Below are 27,625 nucleotides of genomic sequence, written 5' to 3'. Positions count from 1 at the left end.
TATGCTGCAAAATCGATCACGAAGGCGGCAGCGTAGGTGGTATGTGGAACCGAGAGGAAATGAGTACGTCATCACAGCATGTGACTAAAATGGACCAATCACGAGAGATGATCTCCGCGGCGTTCTACGCGCAGCAACAATTTTTGCCGTGTGCGCATCAAGTGACGCATAGGTGGCCGCGCGGCCCAATGTGTCGGTCACGTGATGTAATGTGGGCGTTGTCGGCTGCTCTGGAGTATAAAGAGGCCTTAACACCCGTATTAACCAAAAATCCCCCCTCAATGACTTGCAGTACGTTCTTTTAACAATTACCTGTGTCATTTTGACACAGCAGGACAGCATAATGGGGAACCATTCACTGCCGTGGCCCTGATGAAGAGGGCGCATGGCTGCGTCACTTAATAAGGTCAGCATGTTATGGGCTGTTCAAGTCCCTATGAGAAATGTTCTCCAAAGTTAAACTGTTGGCATAGGAGGTACAAATAAATAAATAAAAAACCAAAGAAGCTAGGATGTTTTCTTTCTACAACATTAAATGACCTCTCGATCAATCTATCCTGTGGTGTTGAAATAAAATACCATGCACGCTAGACAATTTCACAGCCAGGCCTTTTATTGGACATAAATATAATTTGCCCTTGATTCACGAACATCAATTTGAAGAGCAAAGATATAAACCTGAGTGGAAGATGTTCAAGGTGGGATCAAGGGTCCTCTTATTCAGATTCAGGGATCGCACAGTCCTTTTTTTGGAGCCAAGGGCACACAATGGATGGTTTTAAAATGGAGCTAAATTGGTCTCGATGACGACTGCAAACATGGGTTGCTTCCACCTGGCAAAATTGTAGAAAAGCTGACAGCTGCAAGGTGAGTGAGAGGTGAGAAATGAGCAAAAATAAAAAGGAAAGAACAAAAACCTTAGACGCTTCTCTCATAGGAGAGGGAAGCAGGCTTAAATTTATGCATGCATTTTTTCATCTTTATTTATGGTCACCTTGTTACTGAAAAACATTTGTGTGAATTGTGTGACTCGTGTGAAGCGGCTGGGATGAAAATCAGCACCTCCAAATCTGAGACCATGGTGACGTCATGTGGCTCTTCTTCGGTTGGTCTGTGTGCTCGACTGCCACCTCATGAACGTTTGCGTCAGGACGTAACGTCCGACCCCCTCCTTGTCGAAGTTAGCCGTTAGCCACCTACCCGCTAGCAAGCTACTGACGAGCGCCTCCAAAGACGCCCGACCAATCGATGATTGTTACTTTGGGAACAATAAACTTAGTTTGTGTCTGTCGCACCACATTATGATTTTCTGCTGTTTTGCGAGTGCTTTTTTGACTAGTTTCAACCACGCTGTGCGCCGCGAGCCACCGCACTGTCCCGCCACCGTTGCGTCGCCTAGCAACCGCTGGCCCGTTAACTCGAACTAAAGTACTACATCCACTCACGATCACGAGTGTTATTAATTTAAACATTACCGTTTTCTCTCATTTGCTTTAACACCACTGGTACAATTGTACAATTGAAGCTTTGTGCCTTTTTATTTTCAACCAATTTTGAGATTTACAACGTGAGAGTATAACAAGCTTTAGCAACGAAGGCCCACCACCCACGCAATAAATGCCATCTTCCATACGCGTACGTGCACAACACATTACAGTAACCACAGTTACTTACTCTTTTACCAAGTGATTTATTCATTCATTGCTTGTCTATTTTTAATCACTTTGGGTTTTATTTGCAATATATAGGTAAAGTCCTAAGTTGCGTTCACAAATTCAATTGACTTCCAGTGACCGCATCACACACGGGCAAATCAATTTGCTTAACTAAATCATAACTAGATTTAATTTATTTAATAGAGCTAAATAAATTAATTAGTTAAATTAGTTTGGCGGCACGGTGACCGACTGGTTAGAGCGTCTGACTCACAGTTCTGAGGACCGGGGTTCAAGCCCTGGCCCCGCCTGTGTGGAGTTTGTATGTTCTCCCCATGCCTGCGTGGGTTTTCTCCGGGCACTCCGGTTTCCTCCCACATCCCAAAAACATGCATGGTAGGTTAATTGACAACTTGACAAATTGCCCGTAGGTGTGAATGTGAGTGCGAATGCTTGTTTGTATGTGTCCTGCGATTGGCTGGCAACCAGTTCAGGGTGTACCCCGCCTCCTGCCCGATGATAGCTGCCTCCTGCCTGATCCAGCACGCCGGCGACCCTAGTGAGGAGAAGCGGCGCAGAAAATGGATGGATGGATGGATCAATTAGTTTCAAATTTAGTTGACAAGCTGATTCATCTCACTCCGCCAAGATGCCTTCGCAATTGTTGTAAATCAAAGGTTAAATTGCTTAACCCCGCGCAGCAATTTTAATTCGATAAATTTTTTTATATACAAAATTCGACAATTTTGTTCTATTCGATTACTGGTTCTACGCATGTTCTCAAATACTGTTAAAAGTTACGTGATGAACATTGACACCATAGTTTGCAAATGCTAATTCATTGTTTCAACAATTAATTACATAGCTTTTGTTGTGCATCTATTCCAAATTAGACGCACCGCTCAAATGAGCTTACATTACAAACCATCCAGTTGCGTGCCAAGTACAGCTACTGCATACGAAATGCAATTATGGCTGAACTTGCAAAAAGTCCCAGGCATTATGACAGTCTCGACTCGTTAACACGGCTTGTAAGTAACCTTACCAAAGACCTCGTCCCAGGCTATGCGGAATCTGTCAAAGATGCTAGCCTTGAAGCCTTCAATAGCAACATGGCACAACTTATGACTGACACTGAGCATAAAACCTTAACAGATAAAACTCTTGCTCGAACGCTCAGTTGCATAGTTGTAAACTTGGTGTCACAGCTAAAATGATCCGATGCGAAAGAAAACAGAATTAGACCCAAACTAGAAATTGAACAGCAACAGCAAATCAACTTAAGGGCACAACTAGCAGAGTCCAACAGTCGTTTAAACCTTGCACAAGCCGCCTCGTTGATGTCGAAACGCAGCTTGAGATGCTTAAAGAGGAACGCGGTCAACGCGTCGAGTACTCATGTGAACTCATGTCACAATTGAGAGTACTAGAATCTGACATGTGCCGTCTTCAAACGCTAAGGCTAGAACAGGATGCTGATATAACACTTGTTCGACAGCAATTGCAGACAGCCCGCAAATTAATTGCCAACCGGGAACACGTCTTCCTCCAGCAAACACTAATGACACAAATGAACGTACACCTGTCAGTCTGCCTCCTAGGAGCGACAAAGCAGAGCTTAGTTCCGAGCTCCCCGGGATACGGTCAACGGCCCCTGCCACTTTGCAACACCCCTCTCCGACCCTGGCAGGGCCACATCTGGAGCTCGCCACGAGAACTGCAGCCCGCCTCAATGCCACTCCTGCGTTTGTCTCTTCTCCTGGGGTTACTAGAGGTATGTGCTTAAAAGACTTAGACAGAATTGCGCGCAACATTCTGAGGTTCGAACCTAAATCTGACGGTTCACACGACACAGCCGCGTACCTGAGAGACATTGACTTTGACCTTAAACGATTTCCTTCCGTTACTACAGACAATAGATTGTAGCTTAAATCTAACCAGGAAGTAAGTATCTTCATCGAACGACAACCGCCACATGTATTGTCAAACTATCAAACCCTCTGTCAGGCTTTGTCTCAAGAATTTGATGATCCAGAGGCCCCAACCGGCTTCCTGGCGGCTCTTACTGTTAAACAGGAGAGCCTCAAAACGCCACAAGTTTATTACTGTCGTTTGTGGTACTGCTGCACATGCTATCCTTGAGATCACCCGTAGCTTGGCGAATAATATGAAGCAAGACCTATGACAGCCTGAGCCCCTGCTTGGAAGCCACGCCCCAGAACTCGGCCAGCCCGCCGTGATGGTCTGTTCTGACTCCGACGTCTCTGTGCATTCGGCTGATTCTCCAATTAACGATGACAAGCACATAACCGACCACTAGGATGACCAGGTAACACCCGTTACTAAAATCAAAATTCGTGGACCAAAACCCAGTTCGACAATCAGACCTCGACAGTCTCTGACCATGCCCTGTGACTCACTGAATGACTCAAGCTACCTGTCAAACAAAAAAGACACGCAGCCATTTCGGCGTCTTCTAGGTAAGCTCACCGTTAATGACGCATCAAGGAAATTTTACTTGACAACCACACTTGAACGTACGTTCCAATATGACGGACTCGTGGATACTGCAGCAGACATCACTGTCATGTCCGAGGACGTGTTTGACCTACTGCATGACAAAGTACAGCAAGACAGCCGTACACTCAACCTTCAACACTGCGAAATGACAATTCGCCTCCTTGCTTTGGTGAACACCCACTTAAGCAAGTGTGGCTACATTGGACAATAGGGCCACATTACATAATCCGTGTAATCTGTGTCCGTGTCACCTGTCAAGTCAGTATCTTTTCTCATTTGACAAGATCTGCTAAATCGTTTCATGCCATTAATTGACTATACTAGGTGTGAGATTTATCCACAGCTGCGCCGGCCCCTGAATCGGCCAGAACACAATAGAGAGTCTTCCATGTGGTACGCTCTGAGTCTCCTGGATGCGTCGGCGTTACCAAAATCGCAGCCAGATGACAGCTTAACGAAAGGGGGGCTGAGCCTCCTGGATGCGTCGCCGCTACCAAAATCTCAGCCAGATGACAGCTTGACGAAAGGGATGTGCACACCGGAAACGCTGAAGATGTCCACCAGTGGGCGCTCTCGCGACCATTCTTGCAAGCTTTCGAGACAACAAGACCCCTCGGTGAGATGGAAAACTGCGCCATATGAGTCGCTCATTACGGGCCCCAGCCCTCATCATTGGTCCATCCATTCAGCTGTCACTCTAACCTTGTCTTTCTTCATTAGCTGGGCGTCACTCTCAGGGACGCCCAGCTAATAGGTCATTGTACTTCTTTTGTGATTTTTACACACGCATGGCTTCAACAGCACAGGGGCATCACTTATCAGAGACCTCAGACTTCCTGTGCACGTGTTTTGTACACCTTTCAAAGCGCATCTCAGTGTCATCGTTTTTTCCACCCCGCCCACCCTTTCATTCCCAAGGCAACGCCTGGAACCCAACTCTTCTGGCGCACCTGCAACAACCACTTAGGATGTGCAATTCCTTCTGTGCTGGTTCCCAGCCTTCTTCGTCTGCTCTACGTGGTTCGAGTTGTCGAAGTTGCCTGCTTTTCATTTAATCTTTCCGTGGTTCGCCTCTGCGGCCACGCTCTTAATTCTTCCTTCCTGCGTGCTGTACAAGCTTCACTCTGGTTTCTCCTTGGCTTTGCACCAGTTAATTTGCATTATCGTGGACCTTTGTTACTGCGCCTCCGTGGAGCTCACTTCTCAGCCACTCGTGACTCGACGCAGCAAAGGGGGGGGGGGGGTCACACAAGACTCCGCCCACGATGCACCACGCACGAAACAAAGGATGGTCAACACGGTTAGACCGGACCGGGCAAGCAAGTCCAGCCTCCGTGACAGCATCCTTGCTACACCAAGTCCGCCAACGCAGATGGTCAACCAAGACACAGTCAACCAAATGCGCTGCCCTGCCGCAAACCGCTAACATGACGACCAAAATAAAACACATCCACAGCGTCCCCACTGGGGACGTTTGAAGCCTTACTAATATCGAGAGACAACTTCGGGAATTGCGGTCCAAAATACCAACCACCCGACAACGCATGGCTAACAAAGTAGTCCATTCCTGGTTGCTAAGCAACCAGCTAAAAGTAGCCCTTTTAGTTCTCAACATTTGCTGGGTAATTTCAAACCAAAATAGGCGGGCCATAACCACGCTGTCGTCTGCGCTCCTAACGGTTTATGCTCACACACAGATTGCTGACATGTTGATAAACGACAGGCTATGTGAAATTGCGCCCTTTCTAAACAATTTGGCAAAAGATAGAATTCTCCCACATTTGGGACCGGTCAGCTCTACTAAAATCACTCGGTCTATGGCCCTGACGGGCCCCACCAATCCAGCCCACCTCAGGTCTTTTCTTACAAGCTCCACAGCTCTGCATGTCAATCCTGAGTTCCAAAGAAAAATCGTTCTTGTCGCTGGCACAATCAAAGATGCCCTCAAAGATGCTACGTTGCATAGTGAGGATGCCACTTGGTACCACCTACCATCCAGCAGTTACGACAGCCAAATTCTCATTTCTAAGTTTCTCAAATAGCACAAATTTGAATTTGGCCCTGAAATGCTGGCACAAATTACATTTGAAGGAACTCAGGTGTTTGACATCACCAACACTAAGGTGTCAAAACCCCTGTTTGCACATTCCGGCTGTGCTACAGACCTTAACTTAGTGGCCCTAACCATCCTCGACCACTACATGATTTTCAGCCTAGCCTCCCTGCTCTACTGAAAGACCCAGGAGTGGCGGCGCTGCTCAGAACAGCACTCCAATGCTTGCCTGAGGTCTTCCGGTAGAAAGCAATGGCTGAGCTCAAAAATGTCCCAGCTCAAACTGTGCAGGAGGTCCTCCCCCTCTGACCGAACGTTCCCGGACCTCCTTGCTTCTTCTTTGATTTAGGCTAAGTTTCCTTTCCTTTGTACAGACTATAACACCTTGCGTTCCACTTCTTCTTTTTGGTTTACTATTTGAGTGATTAACCCCTTATAGTAGAGTTTTTGTTTTTCCCTTTTTCTTGTTTTTGGACACTCCCTCTGTTTGCTAGGAGGGAGCTGGGCTGAATGACTTTTTTTTTTCCTTTTTCCCTTCTCGTCTCCTCTTTCTCTTTTTTTTGAAGAGCCCTACAAAGACTCTGTCAACGTTTGTGGTAGTCTTTCCCCCTGTCTCTCTCAACTGCACAATCTCTTGACCTCACCACATAGAAACAACATTGACAGCTTCCCGTCAAATCTTGATTCCTGTCTTCAAAAGACGCCTTCCCGGACCAAATGGTTAGGGGAGACTATGTGGTTAATATTCAAACCTGCACGTGAGGTGCCACTAACTGGCGTTGAGCAGAACTGCAAGTGCCAGAACTTGGGGACGTGCTTTTGATGTTTGTTAACCGAAGATAAAATGTCAGTTTTTATATCTTGCAAACTCTGTAGAAATATTCCAAATGTATGCCTTGGTGTCTGTGTCCCCATTCTCACATTGACAGTACGAAATGTTGTATTGTACAATAAGCAACCGATCTGCCACGACCTAAGTTTAAACAATGATCCTACGCGTGAGAGTACAAAGTTGGGAGTGTTTTAGATTAATATTATTTTCAAATCCATTTACTCAAATTTGTAGACAAGATTCAGGCTGATGGGTGTGGTCTTCTCCATGTCGGCACTCCCTCTTCCTTTCTCTGGGAGTTGAGTTTAGGCTAGTCTTGTTCTTCCTCTCCTCGTACCTTGCGGGCAGCTCGTCAGCCGGGCTGGCCGTCAGCCACCCCTCCCCCGTTTCCCCTTTTGTGCGAGGGACACGGCTTGGTAAACAAGAGCCGGGATCGAACGGACATGGCTTCCCAGCCTAAATGTGGGCCTCCGCTAAGCGATCAGAGCCGCTACTACGAAGGTACCGGGTCCGCTCCCAGCCACGTGGGATCGCTCTGAAATTGCCAGCGAGCCACGAAACAGCCAGGAAGAGAGACGTCTGGTTCTCCCAAGAAGGTGTGACGACCAGCCATTTTTCTTCTCCCACCTCTCTTGTACCGTTTGTTTTTATTTTTCTACATCTTTTTCATCTGCAACCAAATCTGTCGCCTTGCTTCCGGAGCCGCTTCCGAAGGACGGCCACCCCCAAAGACCAGCTGATCTGCGTTCGTGAGTCGACACTGCAATCCTTACCATAATGTACAACATCAGTGCTTAATAATTGTTGGGAAATTACTAGCTTCATACGAAATCCCAACTTTGCCTTCTCTCGCTCTGACTCAACGCATTAAACGCTCACGCGCTCATTTATTTTAGCCCAGCTACCACACACATGATGTCTTCTTTTCCATTTTCGTACGCCTCATTTTCTTTCTTTCGTTTACCCTTTGTGTTATTTTCTTTTTGTAGTTTGTACTTGTAGTTGTGTGCTTCATTAAATATACCATAAAATTCCACACTTTTGTGTGTGTTCTGAGTTTAAGTAAACCTCTGTAACCTACGACTCAAAATGTCGTAGAGTGTAGCAACCTCCAGATTATGATACTGATTAAAAATGTTTGTCGTCATTTCGCCTAAAGTTAAACTTGTAAAAAGTGACGTGGTGCCCTTTTCGAGAGACATTAGTTTGATTTTAAGTATTAAATTAAAAATTACGATAAACTGGAAGTAACACAAACGTAGCTCCCGGTTTATTACTTTCTCCTCAATTAATTAAATTCTTATTTGACCTATAACTGCTCCAATGCCATTAATAGCGTTGCAAACGTGTATAGTGGCTTGGACAAACGTCTATAGTTATGGATGGTGGACCCGCGATGCAGAACAGGAGAGACGAATCAGGGCTCCTTAAAAAAGATGTGTGCCCTATACTGCACTGTATCATACAGGGCTTATTAATTTGGGGATTTTGAATGACACGCAGCAACATAGTATAATATTAAAATCTTTGAGTGACTTGATTTTGGTGAAAAACGCACAAAATGGCTTCTTACACTTAATGTTGGTTTGCTGTTGAGCAGTTTTGTGCCAATATTAATGCACGAGAGCCCTTTGTACTGAAAACGAAAATCACAATATGTGGTTATTTTGTTGTTTGCTTCAAACCCTTTGTGGGTGAAGACTGGATCTTTTATACATGCATTTGAACAATAAATACATTAGGATACTGTGATGAACATTGGTTCAATGAAAAAAAAAACAGACTTAAAATGACATTTTTGTCAGACATTTGGTGAGGAAGTGTGCGGTCCTATGTGGCCACTTGGTAGCGCTGATGCAAAATTGTGCCCCGCACCATCATTTAAGTTGCCCATCCCGGATTTAGACTGTCTTGTGTTACAGATGAAAAATGCACTGCCATATATGGTTACAACGTTGAACACACTTGCTAATACTATAAATGAGAAGGTGCGTCCAAACTTTTAATTTGTATTGTATATTATGTAGCTCTTAAGAATTGGCATTTCCTTGATCGACTGTGGGGGAAAAATAATTCATTGTTATTTCTAAATTATGATTATTGTAAGGATTAGTGTTCAATATTATATTGCGTTATTTAGATTATTCTGTGGGTATTTTGGACACATCTTTATGTTATGAACTCCTGTTTCCATGCCAGTGTGTAGTCAGCAGAATGATTCTGCCTGAGGAGTTCAGTCGCGTGAATGGAGCTCAACTGCTAGGAGCTGACGTCATGCCATCTTCTTTTGACAGCAAACAAGTCGAGACTGAACCAACAGCGCCTACGTTGGTTGCAGCCAAACAGTGCACTCCATTTTGCCTCAATTGCTTCAAGACACAATCCTTAATCACTTATGCCCATCGCTCATTTTTTTTCCCAATAACAAACTAACTAATTTTCCCCTATTTTCTTCCCAAAAGGACAGCATTCCTCTTAGCGCCCTCTTCAGCTGTAAGGCCTTCAATGAAGAATTAGCAACCCTTCATATGCTTCCTGCCTTAATTGGTTTTGTAAATGAAATGTCATAAAAGCATAAGGTCAACGGAATCAGTTATAAATGGGGTACTGGAATTCAAAATCTCTCCTGGAAGTGACACAGAGGAGAAATTACTTTTTTCGGTCACAAGAAGCAATGCACTTTGGGAGATGAACAGAAATTGTTCACAAGGGAATTGTGACTAATCACCATCACCAAAGTTAAACTCCCAAATTGCCTGAATCAACACCATTTCATAGTGTGATTCTTTAATATGTGCCGATATGTTGACACATACTGTTCATTTAGGAATGATCCAAAGAAATGTGCCATATCCCACAGGGAGAACTTTCCCTGCAAGATGAGAGGGCTCCTTTTAAAAGCACCGCTTATCATTTAGAACAGTTTGACAGATATATTTAAAAAATAAATAAATAAAAAGGCGGCACGGTGGACGACTGGTTAGAGCGTCAGCCTCACAGTTATGAGGACCCGGTTTCAATCCCCGGCCCCGCCTGTGTGGACTTTGCATGTTCTCCCCGTGCCTGCGTGGGTTTTCTCCGGGCATTCCGGTTTCCTCCCACATCCCAAAAACATGCATGAATTGGAGACTCTAAATTGCCCGTAGGCATGACTGTGAGTGCGAATGGTTGTTTGTTTCAATGTGCCCTCCGATTGGGTGGCAACCAGTTCAGGGTGTATCCCGCCTCCTGCCCGATGACAGCTGGGATAGGCTCCAGCACGCCCGCGACCCTAGTGAGGAGAAGCGGCTCAGAAAATGGATGGATGGATAAATAAAAAATTAAATAAAATTAAATAAAATAAAAAGAGTTTGCAGAAGCTAGCTTGACAGTAAATCTCACTTAGCACATGAGTATAACAATTTGAGAAAAATATAACATCGTAAAAGGCGGCACGGTGGGCGACTGGTTCGAGCGTTTACCTCACAGTTCTGAAGACTGAGGTTCAATCCCTGGCCCCGCCTGTGTGGAGTTTGCATGTTCTACCCGTGCCTGCGTGGGTTTTCTCCGGGCACTCTGGTTTCCTCCCACATCCCAAAAACATGCGTGGTCAGTTAATTGAAGACTCTAAATTGCCCATAGGTGTGAATGTGTGCGCAAATGGTTGTTTGTTTATATGTGCCCTGCGATTGGCTGACAACCGGTTCAGGGTGTACCCCGCCTCCTGCCCAATGATAGCTGGGATTGGCTCCAGCACTCCCGCGACGACCCTTGTGAGGATAAGTGGCTCAGAAAATGGATGGATGGATGGATGGATAACATCATAAAAGGATGAGTGTGAAGTATGTGTTTTAAAAGGCATGCCAAACATTATCTGAATAGGCTACATTTCTAACTACAGAGATTATTTTTGGTGTTTATTATTACAAATTATTTCCACTTATTACTTTTTAATTATTTCTACAACCCAAAGTTATGTAGTTGCAGTGTGACAAATATCTACATGGTTGTCGATTGGATCACTTCGATACAATATCTAAAATGTAAAAATCATTTTGATAGTTTCTTTTGCAATATTCTAATTTCCTCAGAGGGTGAAATATGGGGTTTCAATAGCTGTAAGCTACAATCGTCAACATTATAATTATTTTATTTTATTTCAATATCATTTCTTACATCTAATGGTCATTTTATGGTTTTCTTGCAACGGAGTTGTCCTCACATATTACCATTATTGTACGCAAAATGAGGATTGTGAGTTACTCAGTGGTTCCTGAAGCATGTACTATGAATAAACTGGCTTGGCTCTTTGATGAACAAATGCACAATACCCATTTTCCCAGAGTTTTATTTACAAGGGATTTGAAAGCAGGCGACTCTTCAGAACTGTAGGGGACCCCGAGCAATGAAACTATCCTTTGTCATACTAAAACAAATACTCATACATGACAAAATAATCTTAATGATGACAAGTGAAACCAAAGGGACACTGTGCTTGACTTTCAATTCCATAACATCTGTGGCCTTATTTGAAGTGAGAGGCATTTCCTACACTAGCAGTTTATGTAACAAAGAATGATTGCCAGGTTATGGGCAATGATATCTTATATTTGTCAGATTCTGGCCTGTAGATAGTGTAAACAGTTTGCCAACCACACTCAAGAGGGGCAATGATGAAGAGTAATGGGATCAGACATGAGGTTGCATTTACAGTACTACCATTATTGTTGCTGCTGCTGCTGCTGATGATGATGATGATGATGATGGCAGAAGGGAAAGGATAAGCTTAAAAGTAGGAATCCCTTTAAATGCTTACAACACTTTGGATTCTAATATATATTTCTATATTGTATAGAGAACGTTTCATTGGAGAAGATAACCAGCTCTATTGGAAGGCTAGCAAACCTTTCCATTACTTCATACAAAAAGATTTCTTATCAGCCATGAATTGGGAGAGGATTTATTGTGTTCCTGTAAGAATCGTACACCTCTGCTTAACATCTAGTTAGAAAATAATTGGGCATAATTGACGATTTAACGCTCCAATCTTCTCAATTTTAAGAAAATCATCCCTACATAGTGGTTGTACAGAGCATGGTATGAGACACTACTGAGTTAGGTTATGTGTATATGCACTGTTAATGAAACAAAGTTCATGTGGTGCTTAATGCACACTAAACTAGACTAATCTATTAATCAGCTTCTTGTAGACAGCACATTGACAGCAACCTTGATGATTTCCACCAAGCAATTTGGTTTAGCTTGGTAAGAATTGCAATTTTGCATTTCTACTGTCAAAATTGGTGGTGGCACAATAACTGATCAGTACTATACCACTTTTCTTACACCATTCCATTTCCAAAAGCATAGCGCTAGACACACTTCAGTATGTTGATTGAGTGACAGAAAATTATGTCCATTAGATACAGTACCGTCAACAAACCCAGTGGGTGAAAGTCAGAGTTCAACTGTACCACTTGGTGGAAACATATCTTTGGATTATTACCACTCAGCCAGTCCGTGCCACTCTGCTACATACAGTATGAAGTAACTATTAAACCTAAGAATCATGAAAGTACAGCTGAAGCTATTGTTTCCACTAGGCACTATATTTAATTTCGCCATGACACAGTTTAAAGCAATAAATCCTGATCAGGCTTGCGTTTTACCCGTTTTGAGACAGTTACATACAGTACTGTATGTAAATTGCCAAATATTAAACAATAGACAAGACATGGTACCAGGCAGTGTCCTGACACGTCCCATGAACAAATAAGACTTTGAATCTTTCTTTCCTTGTAATCCAGAGTCCTACTTTAATGGCTTCTATTATAACATGGAAGAGGGAATTGAAGGCAGATGGTCCAGCTTCATCTTCCAAAAGCAAACCAAAGTGGACTACTGGGAACCTACGAAAAAAAGGTACTGAAATGTGGGACAATATAGGTTGGATATTTGGGAACCCTTTACAAAGGAAATGCAATATACAGTACTGTATGTGTGCCATTCCTAATTCGCCAACGTTAACCGTAGTGCTTGGTGGAAACTAGGCTAACAGGCCACAAATCTAATAATTTACCGAAATAGAGCTAAACTAAACATGGCCACCACTCACCTCTGACTTTGCCTTTGGAAGCCATCACTGGTGTCCCCAAGAAGACAAAAGAGACAGCGAGAGGAAGGAAGAGAAAAAAAAACAGAAAAGAAAAAAGGACAAAGACAGAATACATGATTAGACAACTGCTGAAACAACAGTGTGTCTCTATATGAGGTATAAGAATATCTTTATCAAAAGAGCCCCTCAAAACTGCATTTACAATATGTCCACTTTAATTTAGTCCACCGCAATATGGGCATCTTGCAAAGATTTGGCAATCCTGTAGCTCTGCTGTTATTGATGAGTCCGTGCTAGGTGTCATCCAAGCAATCATCCATGCAAACAACGCTGAAGGTTCACACCCGCTACTGACTGACAGCAGTGTAATCAGTCGCGAAAGGCCCAGACAGGACTGTCCTTCGAGAAGAAATAAGTTATGACATGAGGCAACCCGACAAGCGGCTCGCTGAAATGCATAAGCTTCCCAAAAAAAGAGCACCACAAGAGAGGACAGGTCCAAGTATCTCCTCAGAGACAGCGGAGAGCGAAACATATAACATATATTGTCTATTTGTGTGTGTATATGTGTATTTTTGTACGTGTATCCCGAGGGAATGACTCTTACGTTTCACACATACGGCTTTGCTCAATTGATTAATCTATTGGAATGCCTTCAGTGAGGCTGAAAACCTCAAAGAGACAGCGCCTGAAAAACGGACAGGATGGGAAGAACAAAGACAATTTCACTGCAGGTTACATGTATTAAAAAAAAAAAATCTATATTATTTGTATCTGGCACCACACATATGTAAACATTTATAAAAGCAGGTGGATTTGGATTAGCACATTCATTTTGCTTTCTCAATTGATCAAAATGGTAGAAGACTTAGGTGTGGGGCGCTCTGCAGTTGTATCTGATTACAGTCACTACGCAACCGACACAACAGTTCCACAAGTCCCAGGAAGCTGATATTGTAGACACTTTTCATTTAGTTCTCTCTCAGTCCTCCATTTTAGCATGCCATATGCAGATTGATTGTTATGGCCACCGATTACAAGTTTGCCATATGCCTGATTGGACACAATGCACTACAGTTAGGGCATTTGGTTATACGGGGTCCTCGGTTTACGACGGACTTCCGTTTCTAAGGTGGCAATATAACGTGCTGTAGTCTATTACTAATCTAAGCTAGTCATAAGTACAGTAAATATTTGTTTGAGAAACAAACTGGTCAGAAATACAAAACAGTCAAATAAAAGTAAATGGTACATGGTAACTGCAGTAACTAAGAGTGGTTTCTTTTCTTGTGGGACCAATTTTTATGTTACATGCTGTTTGTAACCTCAAAACACTGTTTTGACCATAATAATAATCATAATAATAATACGTAATAATATGTTGTGACCGTTGTAGACAAAGGACCCCTGTTAATAGCCGACATCAGAACGTGGTTTGTAATAAGGAGAACAATTTTGCCAAGAGAAACTCGTACTATCTACAGTAGTTTAGTGGCTGATTATATTAGCGGATCAGCCAGGACAAAGTCTTTAAGCAACGGGTATTTGAACACAAACAGTAGATGAACACATGATGACAGAGAATATGACATACTCACAGGTATACATTCTTTATCTCTGCAAAAAATTACTAATATTACTGCAGCTTACTGAGTCACTTACTGTAGTTGTGAAACACTTCATGTCTGCTTGACTGTATTATACTGCCCCCCAGTGGCCACATTGCACAAACAAAAAAGGAACTGCAGTAAATTAATCAAGATGCACGAACTGTTTAATTCTTTAGAAAAGAAATAAAAACATCTTTTATCAATAAAGTTTTTTTTACAGTAAAATATTACAGTGTTATTTTCCTTAGAATGAAAACACATTACAAACAATTTTGTTTTTTTTGGGATGCTGGAACATGGTCACTGTGACTCAAGGCTAACATTATGAACAAATAAAAAGCGTGTGTGCTTTGAGAGTAGGTGGAGAGAGTGAGTGTCTGGTGTCACAACAGTAATGCTCAGAGTTGCGAGCAGCTTGTTTTCAGTCTCCAAGCATCAGTAGGGGAGCTGTCATAAATAAACTGTGTGATACTTCATACAGGCGCCACCTCCTGTGACTCACATCCACGTACACAATGCACTGCGGTGATCACAGCGCTCCCTGAGGGTAAAGGTCTCCTGGGAGGACCAGCGTTCATTTGCCAGTCTTGTCTCAACTGTCTTTTTATATCTAAGTACTATTTAGGCTTTTTTCAAATCAAGGCTCAATCTTGCTCTCCTCCTCTGGATTTCCTTACAAAGAATTGCCCTGTAGTCAAATCTTGGTGAGGCAAAATGCCAAAGAAAGGACTATAACGCTGGCTATTACGTCACAGCATATTATAGCAATCCCCAGCTAATATGAAAAGATACCTCACAGAGATAGAAAGCAGTGTAGGGTTGACATCAGACCAATCTGATTGGATACTTACAGTCAGTGCCACGATCGTATAAAAGTATAGTTGCCCCCCCCCCATATTGCAGTTCATCCTTTGCACAGCTGCTATAGTGCTGATTTTTAATAATGCTTATGAATATTCACCTTATAATATCACACATACGAGCACTTCCATGATGGTTAAAACATCTTTTTCATACTTCTGCAAGTCCGAATCTAGAGTTCTGCCACAACATGCCGGTTAGCACTGAGGTCTACTGGAAGAGATGCAGCAAGAAGAAGAGGCAGAGAAGGTCTCCAACTTACACGTACCATCTATGCTAATTCGTGGTGTTTTGCATTACATGTTAACATTTACGCTAGCAGACGTTCGTCATTCTAAATCGTATGGGTTGGTTATTTAGTGTTCAAATAAACAAACTATTTTATTTTATGTGTCAGTTTTACAGTAAAATTCAACTGGGAGTAAGAAATAAAAAGCTTGAAGCAAGCACACTTTGGCTTTTATTTGGAGAACTGTGCAAGCGAGAGTCTTATTTTCATTTCTTTAGTGATATTATATGATATATGACAGCGGGAGAGTTAGAACAGGGCCAAGGATTACTTTAAAAGTGTGATTTATTAACTTTAGGTGTGTTTAAAGCGTGTGGAAGGGGTTGGGTTACCCTACTTTTAAAAAAATGTTTTTTATATGGTCTATGCCGCAGATTTTATATTGCAATGCGTTTTAACGAGGGTTCACTGTACTATCTTCGCTGAGCACGAGGACATGAGTTATTGGTTTGTTGTTAGTTGAACGAAGGTTTGAAGGTGAGAGGTACTGTTTTGACTGCTACTGTTTGGTAGCTGGATTTCCCATTTCCTTGCAAATGTTGTCGAGCGGTCACACACGTGCCAAAGCTGCAGGTACATGAATTTATTTTCACATTCTGGTGTTATCGTCCACTTGAATAAGGGGAAAATCCTACAGTGACCAACCAGATCCAGTAGATTGGAGCGGGATCTATGAGAAAAGTATGACCTTGCATTTTTCAATCAAACAAATGGGAAGTGTTGAAAATACTGTGATTATGCCATCCTGGACTGACTATAAGTGTTATAGGGATGTCCCTTTCCCACTGCATTGTACCAGCTTGGTTCGATGTGACTTGCTATTGAAGTATTTATTTTAATATGTTGGTAACACTAGGTACTACAAGGGGTTCTAGGCAATACAATATGGGTGATGTGACTCACTGCTGGTCGTTCAACGGTTGAGCTATGCGTCATCGCCGTATCATTGTGACATTTAAGTGTAAAAAAACTGAAACAAAGCCAAAGTTATCTTACTCTACTGCTGTGTCTTTTACTTCACAGTCTCCACTTCGCTGCAGCGTGTCATCTTCTTGCTGCCCTCAGTCTCCTCTTAAGTAAAACTGATCTCCTTACCTTCGGCCACATGCCGAGAAGTAAATGTAGGTGACTCATCCGGTCTGACATATTCAACATGTTTCGGATTTCACGGTTTCCCGTGGTACTGTTTTAAGGTAGATACCAAGGCAAGTAGAGCCGAGGCAGTACATGTAAGTGTGCACAACCGTAATAATGTCTTTCTGCATTCACAGAATAACACACCATCAATGCTTGTCTAACAGTATTCAGAAAAGCCATCAGTAGGGGAAGGTTCATGGCGGTCCTGCTACATTTTGTAAAATTTGTCTCGACCAGGTGCCCTTAGTGAAGAGTGCAATGAGTGCAGGGGTGGCTGCATATGGTGTCAGGATGGAGAGCTATCTTTAGTACGTAGCAGCATCTGTGTTTCCTGATGCCTGGTACACCAGCAGCTTTGCAACCAGCATTCCACTGGTGTGCAGACTGTTATTGCCACAGTATTTAGCTCTACAATCTATTCATGCACACAACAGTTAAAAAGAACAGGGCTAATATACGCAGCGTAACATTTCCAATGAGCCATTCATAAAGTTGTGATTACGTTTTTTTTTCTTGTTAGTCTTACAATAGATCAGAATAAATACGAGAAAATGTGTCTTATTTAGCCCAGCTTATGCTAACGCCTGCAATTCATTGCGGGGCAATAAAGGCGATGGTAAACAGTGTTAATAGATGGAATCAAGCTTGCTTAACGCAGCTTATTGCCAATATACTGCATGCTTTATTAAATGTGTCTACTGCAACATTGTTCCCTCACATTATAGGGGGACACATCTGTTTGTTTTGTTACTTAATATACTTTAATTTCCACTATTTAAAATAATTAGCACACACAGGTGATATTTGGTTTTGATGCCTCTAGAGGACGGACATGTGTGTTAGCATCAGTATTGATGCACATGCGGTGAGGCTGTAGCGCCAGCTCATGTATGAATGACGACGCCCTGACTATGTTAACACCCAACACAACACCCAAAATACACAGGTCCACATACACGATAACACACACGCACACACACACACACATACACAGAGAGACAGCTCATAAAGTGTTACCTTTCGGCCTGACTCCAGATTCCCCCTCAGCTTGAGAACCACATTTCCATTTCTACAAAAACCCTGAGGGACATCGAAATCATGAATCACCCTAACAAGAGTAGTCTAATAGGAATTGCATCAAGATGGTGTATGCACCAAAAAAAAATACAAACACGTGCGTGGACACACACACACACACACCCACACACACACTGTCAAACAGGTGCTGGTGGAGGATGATGTACAGTCCAGGTACAGCCCATAACTCAGTAAATGCTTTCTGTTTCCACTGCTTCTTCAAATGAATAGTTTAAAAGGTGAACTTCTATTGTGATCGATGCCTCGGGGCTAACAAAAGCATTCCTGGAAACAAAGCTTTGAAGCAAAAGGCGTATGGTCACCAACCTGTAATCTGCTGCCATTCATCAGGGGGCGAGGGGACAGGAAAACTTAACAGATAATACAATCTTCATTTTTTTAACCCTGTGCAGAGGTCAACTCCCTCTAGGATGTGTGGTATCATTCAAAGGCAAGACGTATGAATGATCATTCCTTCCTGCTAGGCGACTATCACAAATCAAATATTAAATAAAATTTCATTTCAATCGCAGAATATCACTTTATCTTAGCAAACTTTATGGTTTAGTTGGTCAAACGAACAATACAATACAATACAACAATATTGTATTATTAGTAATAATAGAAAGCCATTCAATAGACCGTAGACTTGATTTCGTTAGTTACCAGGTTACTTTTTGGGTTAAAAAGGGTGGTGTAAGTCCGCCCAATTTTTATTCTGGAGTGGTCTATACCATTGACACCATAGGGAATCAAATGATGTAAACAAAATTCTTGATATGCACCTGTATCAAAATTCTCACCGAAATGTAATGGTTTCTACCTTGGCCCACACAATACCTTGGTTATGTGCTTTTTTTTCTTTTTCTTTATTCAAATTCTGCTTAGGGCATCAACACCTTTTGTCGAATGCTTTCAATAGCATACAATGGTTAGGGCATTCAGTAGAATGCAGACCTCCCTCAAAGCCAAGCAATTACTGGTAAGAGCTTTTGTTGTGGCGGCACGGTGGACGACTGGTTAGAACGTCAGCCTCACAGTTCTGTGGACCTGGGTTCAATCCCCGGCCCCGCCTGTGTGGAGTTTGCATGTTCTCCCCGTGCCTGCGTGGGTTTTCTCCGGGCACTCCGGTTTCCTCCCACATCCCAAAAACATGCATTAATTGGTGACCCTAATTTGCCCGTAGGTGTGACTGTGAGTGCGAATGGTTGTTGTTTGTATGTGCCCTGCGATTGGCTGGCAACCAGTCCAGGGTGTACCCCGCCTCCTGCCCGATGACAGCTGTGATACGCTCCAGCACGCCCGCGACCCTAGTGAGGAGAAGCGGCTCAGAAAATAGATGGATGGATGGATGCGTTTGTTATTCAGGGCTACTTTCTTTTTTTTTTTTTATGAACGGTAGAGGGTGACGTAAGATGTCAGGACGGAAGAACAGTGCAATTCTGGATTCCGAGGGTGGATTCTACCACTGACACCTTAGTGACTCTAATTACCTGAATAAATTATTGGATCTGCACTTTCAATCAAATTGTCACCAAACATTTTTGTGGGAATTGTGATGTATCCTGTTAAGGAAAAAATAAACAAATCAGCAGAATATCACAACAATGTTTTTTTGAGTTTTTTTTCCCCCAGAAGACTCAGGAGTGTAAAACAACCATATTTGAATTATGATAATAATAAAGAATTGCTCTAAACCGACACCTCCGCCAAGGCCAAACATGTAACTATATCAGGAAAAAAAAAGGTAAGATCTGAACTACAAATGGAAATTACCTTTTTACGAAATCTGGTGCAAGCATCTGTTCATGTCTTTTGAAATTTATTAATGTATGTGCACATTGTCCATAAACTAAATAAACTTAATATTATAAAACATGATTGTGTTTATAAACCACCGAAATATTTCATCATCAGAGAGACCCATCTGGAAAGCCCCGCCTCCTCGTGATCGTGTCTTTTTGATCAAAAATGTGTCATAGCATTTTGCAGGGCCTGAATTATTCAAAGGTCAGCGAACAAAGGCGGAGGTGGTGCCATGCTGCATCACAAAGGCGCGAATGGCGCTAAATTGGAAATGTGTTCAGTGTGTCTCGATGGGGTAGCTGACAGGTGACCTCTGCCTCAAGGGAGTGTTTGGCATCACACAGAGCTCGCTCGCTGTGATTGTTAGTGCTTCAAGTCAAGGCCAGCGCCTGTTAGCGCACATATTCAAACCATCACCTTTATCTGTCATTCTAGTTATGGCATTGTGTGCCTTTCCTGCATATTGAGAGGTGTCACTATCGACCCGTAAAATCCCCAGTGAGGATTTTATATAAGTTAGTGTTTATGTATTGTGTGTGTGGGCATCCATTGGCCACTAGGGCAAATGTGGCTAATAGAAGAAGAGTTAAAAAAAAAAAATGTTTGTCCTTCCTTAAACTTGTAGGCCCCATAGGTTTTTCTTGGTTGTTACTTTGATGACATTTATAGAAAACAAAACAAAACCAGACCAAGACATGAGCTGGCATGTTTTGAAAACTAAAAAGTGGCGCTTGCCTTGAACCATCTATTTACTAAGCCGTTTTAAGCTTTGACTACCAGGGGACTTCCAGCAAAGCGCCAAGCTCGTCTCCATTTCAATCTCGACACATTCATACCTCATTAATGCATGTTCATGCATGAATGCTCATTAATACACATTCCAGTGAACAGCTTCCCAATCAGTACAAACACTTTCAAAGTCCTGCTTTCTTCCTGATCTGATGTCCAAATATAAACATAAAATAACTTAATATGTGGACACTGGCATATGAAACATAACAACCCCAAAAATATGTATTCATCTATTATTTTAAAGATAAACATTTTAACCCCTTTTCGAGCTGTACCAAGACATTGAATATTATTTTAAATGGTACAATATTGAATTCTAAAATCTGCCTTAAATAGTGGTGCCTTGACTTACATATTAATTCGTGAGGTGACCATGCATACAACTCAAAACACTCATACTGTATGTCAAATCACCTTCTTTCCCATTTTAAATACATGGAAATGCCATCCATTTGTTCCAGTCCCCCGAGAAAAATGTAAAATGTTTTTGTTAATGAGAAAAATAGCACTCCACAGTATTGTACCTTATAGAACAGAAATAACACCATTAAACGGAATATAACTAATTGTTTAAAAAAGTGCTTCATCATGATTTCAGACTTCAATGCCCATTGCCCTTTTTCTCCTTCTGGTGTGTGGAGGCAGTGTAATACAGACGTATATATTGTACCACACGAAGAAGAGTTTCATACTGAGGGACTCAGTAAGCTGTAGTAATTTTGTTTTTTCACAGAAGATAAAGAATGCCTGTGGATATTGTTTTGTTGAGCCTCATTCAGTAAGTGCATACACACAAGTTTGGACTTTACGCACGTTTGACACACGAATCTGAAATTCATCTATACGTTCATACTTGAAGTTTTGTGTACTCTGCGAACAAATTTAGAACCTCCTCAGATCATGCGTACGAACAAATATTATTGTGATTGTTAATTTTCCCCATAGATGATCATGGAAAGTTAGTTAATTTCCTTGTTCTTTTAAAATCATTTTCCTTAATATCTTCTTTCATGTCAAAATAGTAGCTCATGGTACAAAGAAACTGAAAAGCAAGGCTGAAATTAAACAAACTTAATCTCATGTGTCCATGCAAATATGTACAGATCAACAAAAGAAAGACTGTGTTCAATTACCGAAGACAAATGTGAACTCGCCTGCATCATGGACAGAAATGGAACTAATTCTTTTGGAGTCTTCTAATTGCATGAAATAAATAAATAGATGACTTGCTTTCCCTCCCCATCAAATTAAAGATGACCCGACATGCTCCAATTGTGTTATCCAAAGGCACCCAGGGGATCTGTGTAAATGCACCGGGGGTGGGATGTGGTGGGCACAGCTGTGTGGTGCGGCTGTGCCCTCTAGAGCACAATGCACATAGGCTTAGTATTGTTCCAAAATTGAAAAAAAATCTAGGTATTTTCTATTAGTACGACACCCACTACCATATTCCATGTTTATGTGAGTTTTTTGAAAGTTTTTCATACTCTCCCTTTGTCTTTCTAGCCCAAGGTGCTAATTAGACACAGATAATTGAACATAACTATCTTGGGAGGTGGAGGGTTCCATCTGTTAAATGTCCGCCCCCTACATCACAGTGCTCCACACAATGCACTCAAGCAATCACATACACATGAACCGAGGAGAATTTAGAAGGTACTGCAACTAGTTACACTATATTACATTCATAACCAGCACCAAGAGCCTGAGTGAGATTCACCAAATATAGCAGCCATGCAATACTTACAGTAAAATAGAGACACAGACCTCTGCTATGGTAACTCATTTATACTGCTTGATGCAAAACTGGCATTGAAACAGAAGATCAGAACTTTTTTTTTTTTTTTTTGTGACAACGCGAGAGACTGCGTGATTTCCGGAGACGAAACATGGCGCCGCCTCTGGCATAGACCCGAAAAAGCAGCTACTATGCAACAAACTTTCTCTTTCACAAGCCTTTTTCCTTTTTCACCGGGGGTTTTTCGCCTAGTTTTTTTTCCTGTCTTCACGAGGTTCGCTAACAGTGGCAACCAACAGGGAGCCATTTAAGAACCTCGCCGACACTTACGTCAACCCTAACCCGTCGATCATGGAGAATCACAGTACACGCGCTGAACGACCTCTGAAGAGGGAGAAGGCAGATTTATTATCTTCTTCGACTGAAGATTTACTCGGTTCACCAGAGACATAGGCCATTAAGATAACATACTGTAGATTAGCTGCTCATTAATTTCATCCAAAAATCTATAAAGCATATGTATATCAAATGAAAAACCTGAATATGTGTTTACTATTATTTTTAAAACAAAATCCAACTAAATTCTGGTGAAACGTCTGGGTTCACTAATGTGCTATTTATTAAACTGTATTAAAATATATTGAGCATGAACTGTTCCAGTCACCCTTGAACTAGTATAACAAGAATTTATTTTTTCATTCCTGCAACATGTACATCATTATATTAGAAAGAACGAGTAGAAATTAAAAATGGCAACTTGTCAAATCTGCTTCAGTAAATTGGTCCCTGGAAGAACAGTAACCATTATAGATTTGTATTTATCTTTATTTTATTTACCCTTTATTCATCCAGGTAAGTGCTCACCAACCACCCGGCCATGCGTCCGTCAGCAAACTTGAGGTGCAAGAAACATTGCTAACAACAATGTTCCAACTGATACAATTTATCTCAGAAAGTCATGCTATAGTAATTCAACCACTCACTCATCGTGTTCCTCATATATACACCTCATGACTAACGCCTACATGAACACAGGTCTGCTTCAAAAGTGTTAACTTGAAATCAGTCCAGAAAACAGACTTGACTTGTACTTAAGGTTGAAAAATACAACTGCAAAGTACTGTAACTAACTTGACTGGTAGCAAATTGGTGTGTCCATTACTTGCATTCTCCAGACAGTTGGCTACTAATTGAACAAAAGGATCAGCATTAACATCTCAAAGATGCTTGCTAAGTTATTGGATAGTAAACAATGGCTACTTCTAATACTTGGATTGATCATTGAAGAATTCATGTCTTTGGATAGACTATTTATGTGTGTGAGACAAAAAGAAATCCTAAGGTAGGAAAGGTTTGGATTCCTATGGAACTCTCAAAGGGAGCACTAATGTCAAGGAGTGGCAATGTCACAACCATCAGCGCCGACTTCCTTTCAGAGCCAAACAAAGGTGTTGACACCCCAACACCACACGGTGAGTAAAGGGGCCATTCAAGTGTCAGTTACTTGACACATAGCCATGCTCTCATAGCTGGCTGGTAACGACTGTCTGTCAGCCTGGAAACTCCAGGAAAAGGCCACCACATATACATATAAGATTTCGGCAAGCGAACCATTGGGATTTAACGAATTAAATATGTTTTCATCCTCTGAGGGAAGTATTCAGTCAGTACAATCACACCTGTCAACTCTTGTGACGGTTATTGCGTAGCATTTATTGGGGTAAGGAGCCATATTTGGAAACTGAAATAAAAAACTAACAAGGCTGTAGAACATTTTGAGTTCTCTCACATGATCATTGAAGAAAGATGTTAATGCTATAAACGGTATCATAAAATAAATGAAATCTATATTAAACTGCTGCATTATTAAAAAAAAAAAAAACTTAATCCTTGTGTGAAATTCTTAAAGTGCAGGTTAGAGGCTGACACTTTTCGTGATTCCCACTGGTCCCGCAGGATTGCCAGGAATGAATTTCACTATCCATCATGGGATTGGGCAGGAGCGGGAGCGAAGGTCATCAGGAATGGGAACTATGTCACTGGGAATTGATGGGAGTGGAAACCATGACGGTGGGAGTTGACGGGGTCGGAAACCTTGACAGGAGTGAAATGATGATGCAGTTATTATTTCATTTTTAATCAAATCGATATTTGAACATTTCCCTTCAGCATCGAGCTAACCATTGCTAAGCTAAAGGACTAATACGGCTGTTTCTGTTAATAAACTTATGTTTTGTTTCTTGAGCACTCCGGTAATTCAATGTATTTATTACGGTGACTAAGGCAGACGGACTGCTTATAATGAGGAAGAAAAATGACTGGGAATAAAAAAAAAAATTAAAAAATAAAAAATAAAAAAACATTTAAAAGCGAGTGCCATTCTGTAACATTCTAGCTCGGGATTTGGATCAATCTGTGGGAGTGGAATTTTTTTCAAAAACTCGGGATTGAGAGGGATTTTTTTTAAACACTCAGATTGGGAGGGAGTGGGAGCAATTTCTGTGGGAGTGGGAGCGACCGGGAGTTAACATCCACTCCCTCGTCAGCCTCCATTTCATCCATCCATCCATCCATTTTCTGAGCCGCTTCTCCTCACTAGGGTCGCGGGCGTGCTGGAGCCTATCCCAGCTATCATCGGGCAGGAGGCGGGGTACACCCTGAACCGGTTGCCAGCCAATCGCAGGGCACATACAAACAAACAACCATTTGCACTCACATTCACACCTACGGGCAATTTAGAGTCTCCAATGCATGCATGTTTTTGGGATGTGGGAGGAAACCCGATTGCCCGGGGAAAATCCACGCAGGCACGGGGAGAACATGCAAACTCCACACAGGCGGGGCCGGGGATTGAACCCCGCACCTCAGAACTGTGAGCCTGACGCTCTAACCAGTCGCCCACCGTGCCGCCGCCTCCATTTCAGATAACTATTAACTCTTCAATTTAGCATCCTCCAATTGTTTTATAATGATTATGTAGTGTGTATATGCACTTTCCACTGTCATAGATGACTTGATTGATAATTGTAAAATGCATTACAAAATGCAATTGCTTGCAGTCGATCCTGCTTGTACAACCATATGTTGCAACGGGCAAAGGCAATGGCCTCAACCCACATGTTAAAAACCTGTGGCGTACTGTGAGCGTCTGCCTCGTTTGTGTTCCTTGAGAGATTCCCCAGGTCTCTATCCTGGGCCCTGTCCTATTTTTCCTCAACATGAAACTGATAGACCGTGACAGACCCCTCCCACAAATGTATTGCGCTGCCTCACCAACTACACTTAACTATTCGATTTTCTAACAGTCAAAGTCGCAGTTCCAGCTTGTCAAATTTACTTGTGCCTGAAATCTACTGTGTGGACTTCATCTCAAGCTGAATTTTGAGCCGATGCTTGCAAATTCCTGACAACTACCACCCAAACGAGTACACATCATGCTGGCTAACAAACCTTTAGTGTATGCATTGTACAATATGCCATGACAGAGGACATCACCTCACAACAGCGCTAGCTTTCCACAATCATTTGTCCTTGAGTCAGCCTTCCCTCAGTAATGTATGCAGGACCTGAAAACTCTCCAAGGCAACACCTGATGTTTATTGTAAAATAAAATGAATTTCTCCTGGTTTATTTTTCTGGTCCTTTTGTGAATCTTCATAGTCCACCAGTTACTCTGTGAGCCTGCATTTATAGCCCCCTTATTTTGTTCTTTTTTTTGAAAAAAAAAACAAAATGTTACGATGCATTGATTCCATTCAACACATTGGCCATCATCCACTTAAGGTCATAAAAGCTCATATAAGCCTGCATTGTGGCTTTAATTGTCTTGATAACAGACAGTAAGATGCTTACCTTAGGTGTATACAAAAATCTTTTTTATTTTGAATGAAGTAGGTTGAGTAATACCAGTAGTAGGTAAGTAGTAGAGTATAAAGACAGTATACTGTAGGTCTTTTCAAATGCCTCTTGTGCAGCAACACAATAGTGTTTCACATTATATTTTCTCTGCACTTCATTTTTTAAGCGTACCCATTCCAGGTCAATGATTTATCCTTTCAGCTTTTGTCCAGCAACTTTAACAATATTCAGTAAATCCCCCAAATTCTCTAATAACAATGGTTTTGCCATGGAAAACAGTCTCTCATTTGGTGAAATACAAATTACTGTAATTTCTCGTGTATAATGTGTACCCATGTATAATACGCACCCCAAAAGTTGACCTAAAAATTCTGGAAAACCCTATGTATAATGCATTTTTACAATGCATGATTTTGCTTCTACCCAAAACATTAAGTATTATCTGTATTTTGTTAGTTTTTTTCAAAGAATTATTCTGAAATTAGCACTTTATTTGAACACGTAATCCCTTTTTTAACTTAAAAATTTATAGCTCTTATTTTGAAATTCATAGCCCAACTTTTATTTAGTAAATTAGAAAACCCACAGTTGTGCTCATATGTTTGATTACCCAGGCAGAATTTGTAAGATGGGTATAATTCTTTAAAGAAAACATGAAGGACCAAGCGAAACACATTTAATTTTATTTTAATGGGATTAAAATTAAACGGTCAAGCATTTCAGAAAAGCATTGTCCATCCATCCATCCATTTTCCGTACCGCTTCATCCTCACAAGGGTCGCGGGCATGCTGGAGCCTAACCCAGCCATCATTAAACAAAACATAATCATAAAGAAATTAATGATGGTTGTTGTTCAGTCATCAGTCATATTAAAAAAAAACAATATTTCTCAAATTCCGCCAGGGTATGTAAATTTATGAGCACAACTCTACATATATGCAGTCATATGTACCCCTATCATATTGGAATGAAAATGTAGGCTACACTTTTTTTATAACCACTTGGTGGCGGTGACATCTTGGAATGAAAGTGTACAGCTTTTTCATACCACTAGATGGCGGCATACATTTATAAAATGTGAAAGTTTTTTCCATTTGCCCCTATACCTATGTATAATGCGCACTATTGACTTTTGACAATTTTTTGGGGGGGGGAAATGTGCATTATACATGACAAATTACGGTATATGATATGGTTCCATTCCTTAGTTTTTTAACCCCTTTTGCAATGCGTATCAGTTGGCTTTACCCCAGGTTGCTGGACTGTGTCACAGCAATCTACACGGAATGGTGGGTGGCGCGG

General features: G+C 41.7%; 1 protein-coding gene across 4 annotated transcripts in view; it reads right to left on the bottom strand.

Moving 5' to 3' along the window:
* cadm2a (cell adhesion molecule 2a) overlaps positions 1–27,625 on the bottom strand; it is a 281,002-nt gene that overhangs the window by 75,830 nt on the left and 177,547 nt on the right. For 3 of the 4 annotated variants that reach the window (XM_061702239.1, XM_061702241.1, XM_061702242.1), the window contains exon 2: positions 13,155–13,181. The exons of the other annotated variant lie outside the window; for it this stretch is intronic. In XM_061702239.1, the coding sequence (XP_061558223.1) occupies positions 13,155–13,181 (27 nt within the window). The remainder of the gene's footprint in view (positions 1–13,154; positions 13,182–27,625) is intronic. 4 annotated transcript variants of the gene reach the window in all.

The sequence above is a fragment of the Phycodurus eques genome, chromosome 17 (genome assembly GCF_024500275.1).
Source record: "Phycodurus eques isolate BA_2022a chromosome 17, UOR_Pequ_1.1, whole genome shotgun sequence".
Lineage (NCBI taxonomy): Eukaryota > Metazoa > Chordata > Actinopteri > Syngnathiformes > Syngnathidae > Phycodurus > Phycodurus eques.
The sequence above is the reverse complement of the archived record's forward strand: the minus strand, read 5'-3'. Positions and strand labels throughout refer to the sequence as shown.